Source organism: Rhinoderma darwinii, chromosome 3, assembly GCF_050947455.1.
Source record: "Rhinoderma darwinii isolate aRhiDar2 chromosome 3, aRhiDar2.hap1, whole genome shotgun sequence".
Taxonomy (NCBI): Eukaryota; Metazoa; Chordata; class Amphibia; order Anura; family Rhinodermatidae; genus Rhinoderma; species Rhinoderma darwinii.
In genome coordinates this window covers 125,279,299-125,294,452 of record NC_134689.1, presented here as the reverse complement: position 1 = coordinate 125,294,452, position 15,154 = coordinate 125,279,299, and the positions used below count along the sequence as shown (strand labels likewise).

Below are 15,154 nucleotides of genomic sequence, written 5' to 3'. Positions count from 1 at the left end.
AATATCGCTGATGTCAGATCACTGGCAAGCTGAAGCTGAGCCGAGGGTCGTTAGGCTGGGTTCACACGACCTATTTCCAGACGTAAACGAGGCGTATTATGCCTCATTTTACGTCTGAAAATACGGCTCCAATACGTCAGCAAACATCTGCCCATTCATTTGAATGGGTTTGCCGACGTACTGTGCCGACGACCTGTCATTTACGCGTCATCGTTTGACAGCTGTCAAACGACGACGCGTAAAATGACTGCCTCGTCAAAGAAGTGCAGGAGACTTCTTTGAAACGTAATTTGAGCCGTGTTTCATTGAATTCAATGAAGAACAGCTCAAGATTATGGGTGTCAATGACGCCTCGCAAAATGCGAGGAGGAGCATTTACGTCTGAAATGACGGAGCTGTTTTCTCCTGAAAACAGTCTGTAATTACAGACGTAAAAGCCAGTTATCGTGTGCACATACCCTTAGACTTTTACAGGCAAATAGTTTTTGCAGTATGAGTTGTAGTTTTCAATTGCACCATTTTGGGGTACATATAATTTATTAACTTATATAGAAAAAAATTGGTGAGATAAAAAAAAAAACTATTTCAGCGTATTTTTTGCATATTATTTTGGTTTTGTTTTTTTGTTACACCATTCACCATATGGTTTAAACAACATGTTAGCTTCAGTGTTCAGGATGTTACGATCGCAGCGATACCATATATGTTTACTTTTGTTTGTTTTTTTACTGTGCACAATTTTTTTTTATAAACTTTATTTCACATTAATAATTTTTTTTTTAAATCTCACCAGCGGAAGTCACTATCGCTTCTATAATGCTTTGGTATACTTGGTATACAGCGTCAAACTGGCCCACTGGAGGACCCTGCCCCACCGCTTACTTTTGAAGGCCACAGGCTGTTTAAGGCCTGGGGGCCTACTAGAGGTCGGAAGGAGGTTGGCGTCCCGCCGCAGGTGACCGAAACTTGGGCCCACCTTCTCCTCTGCCGCTCTGCCGTGCCGTACAGTTAACACCACCTTTTTGTGTGATCATTGACAAATAGGTGCTACGATTCCCATTGTTGAAGGGCTGTGTCCCTACTTGCTGACATTCCCTAACGATCGCTGACAGCATCTCACTGTGTGGGGACACATCCTTCTGACAAGGGGAATGGTAACACCCATTTGTCTATTAGGCCTGGTCTATACAAAGACTTTTTGCGGAATACAAGGATTTCCTACAACAGACATGTAAGGAGAGGTGGCAGCTCCTCTATAAATGCAGTGACTCATAGGTGACGTCTTCTCAGATTCTAGTCGTTCTTTTTCTCTTTTCCTTTTTATCCGGTCCAGACCTCATAACGACTTCTCCCATGCCACAACCCATTTCTTCAGAATTTGCCACTCAGGTGTCTTTGGCTCCTCACTTTTCCAACATTTCTGCACCTATAAACGAAGATAAAATTCTCATGCTGCCACACACTATGTCCCTAATTGTAATAGCACTATACACTGCGCTCCTAAATAAAATAGTACCATACACTATGCACTGAATATAATGGTACCATACACTGGGTCCCTGAATATAATAGTACTATTTACTGCAACCCTGAATATAATAGTACCATACACTGTGCCTGAATAGAATTGTGTCAAGAACTGTAAAGTAAAGCACCACAAACACACAAAGCGCCCTCTGTATATAGTGCCACTCACAATGCCCCTGTAGATAGTGCCCAATATAGAGCCCCCTGTAGATAGTGCCCCTCACAGAGCCCCCTGTAGATAATGCCCCTCAGAGCCCCCTGTAAATAGTGCCCCCTGTAGATAGTGCTCCCCAAAGAGTCCCCTGTAGATAGTGCCCCTTATAGATAGTGCTCCCCATAGAGTCTCCTGTAGATAGTGCCCCCATAGAGTCCCCTGTAGATAGTGCCCTTATAGAGTCTCCTGTAGATATTGTCCCATGTAGATATTGCCCCCAACACTGCTCACTGAAAAAATACATTACACCTGTCCCCGTTTCCTTGCCATCCTCCACCAACACATGCCTGGTCTCTTCTGACCAGGCCTCATCCAGCGGAAGGAAGCAGGAGGCGCGATAATGTTTCCGTGCCTCACCAGCACTAGACTAATCAATTGTATATGTGTCCTAAGGAAGTGGATACAATTGAGTGCAGGTGTGCCGCTTATACCCGGTTCTCCAAACTGGATGTAATTTTAACAAACTCTTTGGGGGGAATTGGGGTGAACCGGCCAGATCCTGCCCATGCATGTGCCCCCTGCGAGCCTCGGTCCCCAGGCAGTCGCCTGGAACACCCCGATGATGGTCTACCATTGGCGCTAGAATACAGACAGCAGATGCAGACAGAGCTTTTCATTAGTACAAATGGGGACCCTAACTACTATATGAAGGGCACAATGAGGCCTAACTAATATATAGAGGGCACAATAGGGGCCTAACTACTATATAGGTGACACAAAACAGGCCTATCTACTGGATGGGCAGCACAAAGGTGGCCTAACTACTATATGGGTCACAAGGGGCCTAACTAAAATAAATGGGCACAAAGGGGGCCTAACTACTATATAGAGACACAAAGGGGGCCTAACTATTTTATATGGGCACAAAGGGGGCCTAACAACTATATAGGGAAATAAGGGGTTCCTGACTACTATATAGGGGCACAAGTGGTGCCTAACTACTATATAGGGACACAAGGGGGGTCCAGCTACTATATATTGGCACAACAGGGGACCTAACTACTATATAGGGGCCAAAGGGGTCCTAACTACTTTATAAGGGCACACAGGGGGCCTAACTACTATATGGTGGCACAAAGGGGACCTAACTACTATATGGTGACACACAGAGGGCCTAACTACTAAATATAGGCACAAATGAAGCAAAGCTACTATATAAGGGAGCAAAGGGGGCCTAACTACTGTTTGTAGGTTTCAGAAAGTGCATCAAAGCGAATCAGCTGTTGCCTGTGTCGAACTGTTTTTACCCGCTTTTTCTGCTAAGAAATAAAGACTAAAAGAAAACATCATTGGGTGAGTGCCACTCTTTCTTTCCCTCTTCTTGGAGAAACTACTATAAAGGGACACAAAGGGGGCCTAAATACTATATGGGAAGGCCAAAGGGGGACCTAACTACTATATAGGGGCACCAAAGGGGACCTAACTTTCATGGAGACACAATGGGGTCCTCACTTCTATATGGGAGCCCAAAGTGGGACCTAACTACTTTATGGAGACACAAATGGGACCTAGCTATTATAGGGGGCAAAAAGGGGATCTAACTACAAGGGAGGCATTCCTGTGCTTGGAGGACACTATTACTGTGTGGGGCCTAAAGAGGGAACTATTACTGTGTGGGGGCACTATTACTATATGGAGTACAAAAGGGGGATATTATTAGTCACGATCCGTGGGTATGTGAACCCACTAGGCCGCAACGCCGTAGTGGGGTAGCAGCTGGCCAAACAACAGCGTACCAAGTCAATAGCGTACCAAGTCAATATAAAGTCAGAGCATAAGGGTACCTGTAATAGTCCAGACAGCAGCAACGGCTTAGGCACAGATGTGACCTTGGCGACAGCCAGGTGATGCAAAACGTGGCAGATGAAACCTGACGTGGTGTAAGTCAAAAGGCGTAGTAGACGGCACAACACGACTCCAACCCTATAGAGGGCACAGGAAGAAATACAGCACGGGGTACAGGATACAGGTAGCAGGGCACGGGAACAGTGGGAACAGGGTACGACTAAGGGACTATTTGCAAGACTAACAGAGGAATACAAACATCGCTCAGGCAAGGAGTAAAAAGGCAGAGCCCTTCTTATAGTCCTGGGTGATCAAGGGGTAATTAGTGATGTTTTACATGTGCGCGCTCTGGCCCTTTAAGGCCGGGCACGAGCATGCACATGCACCCTATGGCACACAGCAGAGTGGAGTGGAAGTGAGCGCTGGCGTCGCCTGGTGTCTCCAAGGGAGGACATGCGGACCAGCGCTCACAAGTCCATGGCTGCAGCCGTCGAGGGGTGAGTAGTCCCGACGGTCCGCGGCCGTGGATGTTACCATACTATAGTGTGGGGCACCATGAGGGGGCATTATTTCCATCTGGGACACTCTAATTGGCAAGTTGCTGGAAAAGTGAGGAGCCAGATATGTTTGTGTTGCAAATTCTGCAGAGGCGAGTCGAGGCTGGAAGAAGTCATCATGGCGTTCTGGGCCTGGATGAAGACGAAAATGCAAAGTGAATGACTCCAATCTGAGAAGACATCACCGGTGAGGGACAAGATGTCACTGTACTGTATTCATTTACATGGTCTTCAGAGCTGCTGTAGAACTTGTATCTACCACTATATGGTCACTGTATGATGGTAATGTTAGTTTTTGTTTTACTACACACTTAAAGGGAACCTGTCACCAGCATTTCACCTATTAAACCAGCAATACCTGGTGGTAGTGGGTGAAAAATCATTTCTATATAACCTATAATTATCTTCTTAGTCGGCTCTGTAGCTTTAGTATTTAGCTTTTTAGTGTTCCCACACCGTATGCTAATGAGCAGAAAAGAGTCAGATCTTCATTTGAAAAGAGTCAAATCTTCGTTTGGAAAGAGTCATATCTTCATTCCTCAAGTCTTTCCAAGTTTACTTCGCCTCCTTACTTTTGATTGAGAGCTCCTCGCCTTCCCCCAGCACACAAAATCCTGCGCTTGTGCATTGATGTCCTCTTTTGGTGTGTGCGCACAAAGGGACACCGGATTATTATGATAAAAGGCGCAAAACGTTTGCAGACCGATATTTACAGTCAGAAGAGGAGTTTAGGAGCGGGGATAACGGCAATTAACTTTTTATAGCAGCGGCCAGTGAGGGAGAAGTAAAGTTCAATAGGTGAAATGCTGGTGACAGGTTCCCTTTAAGAGTGGTTGCCTTATTTCTATATATCTGAAGTGTGGGTCCCGAAAATGATTTCCTCTGGTGGGCCCAAGTTACTTCAGTCTGACACTGTAAGTATACCAAAGAATTACTGACTCTCAGTCTATTAGGACGTGCATCTGGCCCCAGAGGCGTAGCTAGGTTCTCCAGCACCTGGGGCAAAGATTCAGTTTGGCGCCCCCCTCCCAAACCTCTTTCCCGACATCTTCTTCCCTCTCGCCATGTTTGTTTCCCCTAATAATCAACGAGCTGTCATTTTTTTCCACATATTTTTATGTAACTCGAGCATAAAGCCATTTGTACATGTTACAAGCAATATAGTTCTATATACAGCACCAGAACAAAGCTCATAACATATATACAACACCAGAACCAAGCTATTTACATATATACAGCACCAGAACAAAGTTTAGTACATATATACAACACCAGAACCAAGCTCAGTACATATATACAGCTCCAGAAACAAGATCAGTACATATATACAACACCAGAACAAAGCTAATTACATATATACAGCACCAGAACAAAGCTCAGTACATATATACAACACCAGAACCAAGCTCACTACATATATACAGCTCCAGAAACAAGATCAGTACATATATACAGCACCAGAACAAAGCTCAGTACATATATACAGTGCCAGAACCAAGCTCAGTACATAAATACAACACCAGCACGAATACAGCTCAATATAGTGCAACCCCTGCAGTATAGGTTTGCACTAAATTGTATACAGCTCCCAGCATGGGCCAAACAATGATAAGGATATGCTGGGAGTTTCTGTTTCACAAAAAAAAAATCATACCACCCATCATCTCGCTGCAGATCATACAGTACTGATTAGAGGCAGAATAAACATTTACATTAAGTGACTCACCGGTGACGATCTCAGATTCTAGTTGTTCTTTTTCTCTTTTTTTTCTCCATCCGGTCAAGACCTCTATGATGACTTCTCCCGGCCACAGCCCATTTCTGCAGTTTGCAACTCAGATGTCTTCAGCTACTCACTGTTCAAACATTTCTGCACCTATAAACAAATATAAAGTTATCATGGTGCCAGACACTTAAATATAATAGCACCATGCACTCCACCTATAATTATAGTAGCACCATAAACTGTGTCCCACACACACACACACACACACACACACACACACCGTGCCCCCTGTTGATAGTGCCCCCCACAGAGCCCCATGTAGATAGTGCCCTACATCGATCCCCCTGTAGATAGTGACCCCCATAGAGCCCCTGTAGATAATGCCCCACATACAGCCCCCTGTAGTGTCCCACATATAGCCTCCCTGCAGATAGAGCTCCACATATAGCCCACCCCTGTAGATAGTGCCATACTTATAGCTCCCCCTATAAATATAATACTCACCTTAATCTTATTCCATCCGGTGTCAATGCAGACCTGCTCTTTCCTGACATCCTCACGCCGCTTGCATTGTTGAAAGGCGTTGACTTACAGGGCAAGTCATTCTGCCCTGCCAATCAGCGCCTTTCATAGACGCAAGTGGCACGATGCCGTCATGAAAGGCGCTGATGGGCAGGGCACTATGACTTGCCCTGTCAATCAGTGCCTTTCAACAATGCAAGTGGCGCAAAGAGGTAATCTCGCCGCTTGAGTCGTTGAAAGGCGCTGAATGGTCGGGCACGGAACGTACACGGCCGTTCATCGCCTACAGTGCAGGAAGGGGTAGCGTTGGCTGGTTTCAGTGGCACTGCTGCCCCTCAGAGAGGCAGCAGGCCGCGGTCATGGACGGTGCCCTCCTGATGCCCCCTTCACCTTCCCTCTTAGTTGCGCCCGGGGCACATGCCCCACCTGCCCCTCCTAGCTACGCCCCTGTCTGGCCCGGCCTAATAGGCATAAAGTCATGGCAAGCCTTTGTTTGGACACCGGCTGCTATGGTAAAAGCATTTGAGAGCCACCCATGGGTGACAGATGGAGACCCTTCCTTCTATAAACCACTTAGATGCTTCGGTCATTATTGACCGCTGGCATCTAAGTGGCTTAATGGCCAGGATCGAAGTAACTCTGATCCCACCCATAAGAGCAGTAGTTCGGCTGTCAATAGGCAGCCGAACATCCGCTCCCCCCAGCACAAGACACCCGTGCCGGGCTTATTTCGATATGCCATGAAAAGGCATATGGTAGGTATAAGGCCGTATAGTGACCACCATAAAATGGCATACTGGCATTCACTAAGTTATTAAGTAGATGCTCATTACAAAAGTGTTTGATGATATAATAGAGAGAACCAGGGGCGTAACTAGGAAAGACTGGGCCCCATAGCAAACTTTTGACTTGGGGCCCCCCCTCTGCTGGGTATCACACAACCCCCCCCCCCTTGTAGATAGTGCCTCCCTATAGATTCCACCACACAGCGCCCCCCTATAGATAGCACCATACACAGCCCCCTGTAGATAACGCCATACAGACCCCCTGTAGATAACACCATACAGCCCCCTCTGTAGATAACACCATATAAGCCCCCCCCAAAAAAAAAAAACGGCCTATAGTTTGTCCTACAAAAGACATGCATCCCCTATCCACAGGATAGGGGATACATGTGCGATCGCTGGCATTGATAAGGAGAACGGGGTACCGAAAGTCCCCCGAAGTTCTCCATGACTAACCTCGGACTTCTGGCGTCTGCGCAGTTCAATAAAAATGAAAGGAGCGCTGGTCACGCATGCGCACAAGCGCGACCGGCGCTCCATTCATTTCTACGGAGCTGCCGACACAGACCCCGGAAGTCCGAGGTTTGTCATGGAGAACTTAGGGGGGACTTTCGGTCCCCCGTTCTCTTCATCGCTGGGCGTCCCAGTGATCCCACATGTATCCCCTATCCTGTGGATAGGGGATGCATGTCTTTTGTAGGAACAACCCCTTCAGTGGCGTCGCGCTGTAGCAGCCATAGCGGCTGCTAGCGGAGCCTGCGGCCATGGGAGGGGGCCATGCCGGCGGGTGCCACGGGCCCCCTCATGCTGCAGGCCCCGTAGAAGTCGCTACGGCTGCTATAGCGGTAGTTACGCCACTGCGTATAGGTTTGTACGGTGTAAAACTACAGCTCCCAGCATGGCCGGAACAATGGTAAGGATATGCTGGGAGATGCGGTTTCACAAAAAAAAATCATACCACCATCATCTCGCTGCAGATCATACAGTGACTACAATACTGATTAGAGGCAGAATAAACATTTACATTAAGTGACTCACCGGTGACATCTCAGATTCTAGTTCTTTTCTTCTCCCTCCGGTTCAGACATCTATGATGGATTTCTCCCGGCCATGACCCATTTCTGCAGTTTTCCGTTTAGATGTCTTCAGCTTCTCAGTTTTAAAACATTTCTGCACCTATAAACGAAGTTAAAATTCTCAACACATCTAAATATAACTGTCACACACACACACACACACACACACACCGTGCCCCCTGTAGATAGTGCCCACATATGGACTCCAGAGCTGCAAGGCAATAGCGCTAACCACTGAGCCACCGTGCTGCCCTACATATAGCTTCCCCTATAGTTAGTGCTCCACGTATAGCCCACCTCTGTAGATAGTGTCTCACATATAGCTCCCCCTGTATATAGTGTCCCACATATAGCCCACCCCTGTAGACTGTGCACTACATATAGCCACCCTGTTGCTAGTGCCCCACAGGTATCCCACCCCTGTATATAGTGTCCCACACATAGCCCACCCCTATAGAAAGTACCCTAAAAAATAGCTCCCCTATAGATAGTGCTCTACATATAGCCCACCCTTGTATAGTGTCTCACATATACTGCCCCACATATAGACCCCCCTGTAGATAATGGCCCACATCCCCACATACAGACCTCCCCTGTAGCTAGTGCCCCACATATAGACCCCCCCTGTATATAATGGCCCACATATAGAGCCCCCTGTATATAATGGCCCACATATAGAGCCCCCTGTATATAGTGGCCCACACCCCCACATATAGACCCCCCTGTAGCTACTGCCCCACATATAGACCCCCCTATATATAATAGCCCACATAAAGACGACCCCCCCCCATTATAGATAATGCCATTCACATTTTTGAAGAAAAAAATAAATAAATTGCCATACTCACATGATCCCGTTCCCACGCTGCTCACTGGCGATGCAGACATGCTCTCTTCTGAGCATGTCTGCAGGAGCTGAACGAGCGTCCTCCAATGACGCTGATTGGCGGGGCAGAATGACTTGCCCCGCCAATCAGCACCTTCCAAGCATGGAAGCGGCGCGATGATGTCATCGCGCCGCTAGCCAATCAGTGTCATTGTAAGGCACTGGATGGTCAGGCACGGAACATGCCCGGCCATTCAGTGCTAACATATGTATTTGGCTGCCGCTAGCACTGGGGCCCCCTCCGGTGCTAGCGACACCTACAGGCATGATGAGAGGGCCTGTGCCATAACGGCTGCTAGCGGCGCCACTGGGCATTTGGGTGGGCGTGTCGGCTGGCGGCACGGGCCCCTTCAAGCCCCGGGCCCCGTAGCAGCCGCTACTGCTGCTACCGCGGTAGTTACGCCACTGGAGAGAACGAAAGATGAGAAACACTCTTTACACTGCAAAGCTCCCAGGGCATACATCAAATGTATCCATGGGGCCCCATTCACCTGACGCCTTTAGCATCCATCGAGTCGTTCAAGAACTGTATACCTTTATTTCAACTGTGTAGAATAGCGTAGTCGACTGCGCAATTCCATACAGAATCATCCAGTACAAAGCGGATATTGCATGGTGTCGTGGAAGTCAATGGCTCAAAATATATTAGACTGAAATTTAGATGAGTGTTCCAGTAGACACTCATGCCAGGAACTTTATCCAGCATCCTAATCAGGATATTTTATACCGATATAGATCGAGAGAGGAGAAAAAAACACACAGACGCTGCTGATATGCTCAAAATACTTCTCTGGAGGTTTATTACCAAACTCCACTATAATAATATCATTCAAATGGGGTGTAGACTTGAAGTTAACCAATCAGAGGCAACGTGACAATAATTCTTATTCAGCCAATTACAGACATACGATACATTCCAGATATATCATTATAATTCTTCACACATCAGGTTTGCAGGTGGGCTTATCTCTCTTGGCAAAAATGCTCCTGTAAGATCGGGGAGGCATTCCCACAAGCATATTTGCCACCCTCCCATCTCACTCCCTGTGCCTTCTCTGCAAGCTTCGTATGGGAGCCAAGGTCAAAAATAAAACATACAAAATCAACATTTCTTGCGTTAAAGGAAAAATGACATTCTTATTCACTACAAAAGAACCAAGATGGGAACATGATTATAATCACTTTTACATAATACATATCTTAGTAATTCGGCCTCCTGCTTAATAATTCATAATGTAATTTCATACAGAGAATATAAGCAAATAAACCATCCTTCACAACAGTATAAGTTTTGCTTTTACAATGGAAGTCTATGGGCAACAGGCCACTGTATGCCTATACACTGGCATAGGTTGGAGGCTTACGTTGCACATTACAGGTATATATTGAAAAATCTTTGTAAACAGACCCTAATATGTGGATACACTGACAAAAGGCAGATATTATTATAGCTTGATATATTGAGTGTAGCGCCCATGGCCGCGGGCCGTCGGGTTCACTCACCTCCCGACGCCCGCAGCCATGGATCTGTGAGCGCTGGCCTCCGTCTCCCTCCTAGGAGATGCCAGCGCTCACTTCCGCTCCGTCCGGCCGGGTCCCGTAGGGTGCGCGCGCACGCTCGCGCCCGCTCTTAAAGGGCCAGCGCGCGCACATGAAAACAATGTTCATTAACCCACATGATTTCTTGCCCTATAAGAATGCCCCAGCCCTTCTGATCCTTGCCTGAGCGTTGTTAGTCTTTCCCTGTCTGTCTCGCAAATGGTCCCTTAGTGTCTCCCGTTCCAGCTGTTACCCGTGCCCTGTTTCCGTTCCTGTATTCAGCATTGTTCCTGTGCCTACCCGTGTTCAAGTGCCATCTGCCACGTCAAGTGCCATCTGCACGTCAAGTGCCATCTGCCACGTCAAGTGCCATCTGCTCATCGGATACTGCCCGCCACTGGGCCATTCTCATACACATAATACTATAAAAGGGTAGCAAGGGACAGAACATGCACACACATATTTCCCCCTGAGGAAGCACCTTGTCAGCGAAACGCGCGTTGGGGCTTATGTGCTGGAGCGAGCACTGACCATCACTATCTTATATCTATGGGTAAGCTGCTGCCATCTGCTTCATGATTAAATACCTATGCACTAGCACTTTATGAATACTATTGGTTTTCCTTAACTTCTTTACCTTAACATTGATTGTTTACACTTTTCAATGGATCTTCAATTATTTAAAGGGGAACCTTGTACACTTTTTTACTAGGGTCTTGTCCTTTCATCCATTCTTTTAAATTTGTTTGTTTATTTATGTGAATAAAATATTTATTTTCTATATATATTTCTGGCTACAAGCTCTCTTTTCTTTTCTGTGGTTGGTATATACTATGGAGCTGCCTATGTGGTAATTTATGGGGTGACGCTTCTTCTTTGAATCGTGCCTAGCCCACAGTACTAATGCTGCTGGAGTGCATATATTGATTATAAAGTGTGTGTTATCTGGATTTAGTAAATCTAATGTCAATGTATATTTTTAGGTTATACCACTGTGATTTGCACAAAAGATTTTGTCACAATAAAAATAAATTTAATCAAAAAGAAAAGATTTGATAGTAATATCAATGCTGTATTCACCAACAATGGTATGATGGTCGGTAATTTCAAGCAAAAAAGGTCACCAATGATAGTTTGCCATCCTGCCATAATCAAATAAAATAGTAATGTATAGCACTTTGCATAAAAATCTATTTTTGTGTACAGTGAAATGTTAACTAGATGTCAGATTTTCATCAAAATAAGACCTATGTTGAGCCATATTGACATGTGATGGGTTGCAACAATATAGTACCTTACTCTTCTTTCATAAGTTTTTCACATATTGAATATTTTTCACAGCCCACCTGCATATCAGCATTCATTTGTAAATAGGAATTGGAGAAACCTGAGATTTAATGAGTGAGTGGAAGATTGAAACCACCAGAGGGAGACAAGCTGAGCTAGAGTAGGTTAGTAATATAGACTTATTTATATAGGAAAATATAACAGCATGAATTTTTCTGCTTTTGTATAAGATTATTGTTAAATTTAATTACTATAAATGTTGCATATGCACATTTGAAGGATGATAGCCTTGAACAAATTATTGTACTATACAATGAAAGGTATGCTGCACATACACTGAATAGCCACTTTATTGGAGACATCATCTAGCAGCACATTGGACCTTATATGGCCTTGAGAACCGCAGCAATTCTTCGTGGCATAGATTCAATAGGTGTTGAAATCATTCTGCAGGAATATTGGCCAATGCGGACAGGATAGCTTCTCGCAGTTGCCACTAAAGTGTCCTTCTGCCATAAGGTAAACAGCTGCCATGAAGGGATGAACTTGGTGGGCCACAATGCTTAGGTAAGTCCTACTGTTCAAACATCCATTCACAGGTATCAGAGGACCTAGTGTGTTAAGACAATATCCCCCACACCATTACTCCACCATTACTCCATCTCCACGAGCCTGAACTGTTGACACCTGACAGGAAGGTTTCATCGATTCAATCTCAGTAGTGGCAAATTCTGACCCTCCTGTCAGCATGGTGCAATAAAATCTGGATTCAGCTGACCAGGCGATCTTTTTCCAATGCTCAGTAATCCAATTTTTGCGCTCTTTTGCCCACAGGAGTCTTGTCTTTCTGTTTCCTTAGGCAGCAATGGAATTGTTGGTATTCAGCTGCAATTTGCTTGACTGGGCACCGCCTATTTATCAAAACGATTTTTGACATCCTCTTCTGACCACTTTCATCAACGAGTTGTTTACGTCCACAGGATCCCCTTTCACTGGATGTTTTTTCTCGATTACACCATTTTTGGTATATTCTCAACATTGTTGCATGAGAAAACCTCAGAAGGTTGGCAGTTTTTTTAAATACTGGCCCCAGCTAGTCTAGCACCGATGACCATGCCTCGTTTGAAGACATAGATCGCTTGATTTTCTCATACTAATGCGGATTCATACTGAAACTGATCCACTGAAAACTTGCAAACTTTATTTTATGCAGCACTCCGGCGTCACGTGTCTAATTTCCATACAGGGAAGCCCCAATCATGAAAGGGCATGTGTCTCTAATAAAGTGCCCATTCAGTGTATATTCATACCCAAACTCAACATATAAACTGTAAGCCCACAGCAGGAAAAGTACTGGAGGGGCTGTTTATCTCACTCAGTTTGTTCAAATGGGTGAGATAAGGAAATCCAGGAAAGGCTTGTTGTGTAAAATGTGTGTGGATGTCTATGGAATGGCAGGTAGCGAGACTAGTCATTACCTTCCCCACTCCAGTGCGGGCGTTATCCCTCATCCATTTAGCTCAGATGAAGCTACTAGACTCGATACTAAACCATAAAAGTTCTGCAGTTAGTGCAGGAAGGGTCATAGCCTAGGAATGCACACAAGGATAGTGTGGAAAGCCTGATCCAAGGAACACTGTACTCATGGTTAAGGCCTCATGCACACGACCGTATTTTTTCCCACCCGTAAATACTGGCGTAAATACGGGTCCGGTGTCACATGTATTCCACCCGTTTTACACCAGTATTTACGAACCCGTGCTCGTAAATATGGGTCCGGTGTCACACGTATTCCACCCGTATTTACGAGCACGTTTTTGGCGGCAAAATAGCACTGCACTAATCGGCAGCCCCTTCTCTCTATCAGTGCAGGATAGAGAGAAGGGACAGCCTTTTCTGTAATAAAAGTTAAAGAAATTCATACTTACCCGGCCGTTGTCTTGGTGACGCGTCCCTCTCTTCACATCCAGCCCGACATCCCTGGATGACGCGGCAGTCCATGTGACCGCTGCAGCCTGTGATTGACCTGTGATTGGCTGCAGCGGTCACATGGCCTGAAACGTCATCCAGGACATCGGGCCGGATGTCGAGAGAGACGCGTCACCAAGGCAACGGGCGGGAGACCGGACTGGAGGAAGCAGGAAGTTGTCGGTAAGTATGAACGTCTTTTATTTTTATTTTTTACAGGTTTATACTGATCGGTAGTCACTGTCCAGGGTGCTGAAAGAGTTACTGCCGATCAGTTAACTCTTTCAGCTCCCTGGACAGTGACTATTTACTGACGTCGCTTAGCAACGCTGCCGTAATGACGGGTGCACACATGTAGCCACCCGTCATTACGAGAGCTCCATAGACTTCTATGGACTGTCCGTGCCGTTATTACGGCCTGAAATAGGACATGTTCTATCTTTTTCAACGGCACGGGCACCTTCCCGTGAGAAAACGGGAAGGCACCCGTCGCCAATAGAAGTCTATGAGCCCGTTATTAGGGGTTGTAATTACGACCCGTAATAACGGGAGTTTTTACGGTCGTGTGCATGAGGCCTTACAATAGGTGAGAAAACCTGCTGTTTAGTTAGTGCCAAGACGGGCAAGGTGTTTGTTTTGTTTATATGCTGCAGGTTTTGTATGCTGGATAAACATTTTTTTTATTTTTGGACTGCAGTCAAGTCAACTGCAACACATATAAAAACTTAGCAGATAACAGACCTGAATTTGATGAAAAGCTTGTGAATGAGCCACTTTGAGGACTTTCTGATGTCCATGATGACCCAGTGTGGGGAGCAATCATTTCTAGTTCATCAAAGGTCTCCTGAATACCATCACTGAATTCTGAGGTTTGGGATCTTCTATCAATCTCACCAACACTGCTAGGCTCTGAAAAACATGGAGAATTGATATTAGACATTTAGATGGTGTACGGAAATAAGCTTGTGTCCAAATAACCAACAATTGCATCATAACTGTGTGTGATCCTGACCTTATATTGCCATGCTACTTGCATGATTTTTATAGCATTGACATGAGTGCGCTAGGGATCATTGCTCAAGATGAAGCTTACAAGTCAACATTTTACCATTCTTTTCCAGTATTTTACAAAATCCTTGTAGCACATTATATAAATATTAATATGCATCTATTCTTGTATCAATAATAAGTTGATTTCAAATACCATTCCATCCATCAACATGCTTTTTTTTTGTTCTCATGAACATTCTCATGTATTATTTTCTTCCCACAGTCAACTTGA

At 45.4% G+C, this 15,154-nt stretch overlaps 1 protein-coding gene across 1 annotated transcript in view; it reads right to left on the bottom strand.

Moving 5' to 3' along the window:
- The window catches only part of LOC142750385 (uncharacterized), a 240,543-nt gene extending 225,731 nt beyond the window's left edge, over positions 1-14,812 (bottom strand). Inside the window, exon 1 of the mRNA XM_075859387.1 lies at positions 14,614-14,812. Within this exon, the coding sequence (XP_075715502.1) occupies positions 14,614-14,812 (199 nt within the window). The remainder of the gene's footprint in view (positions 1-14,613) is intronic.
- Positions 14,813-15,154: the final 342 nt, after the last annotated feature.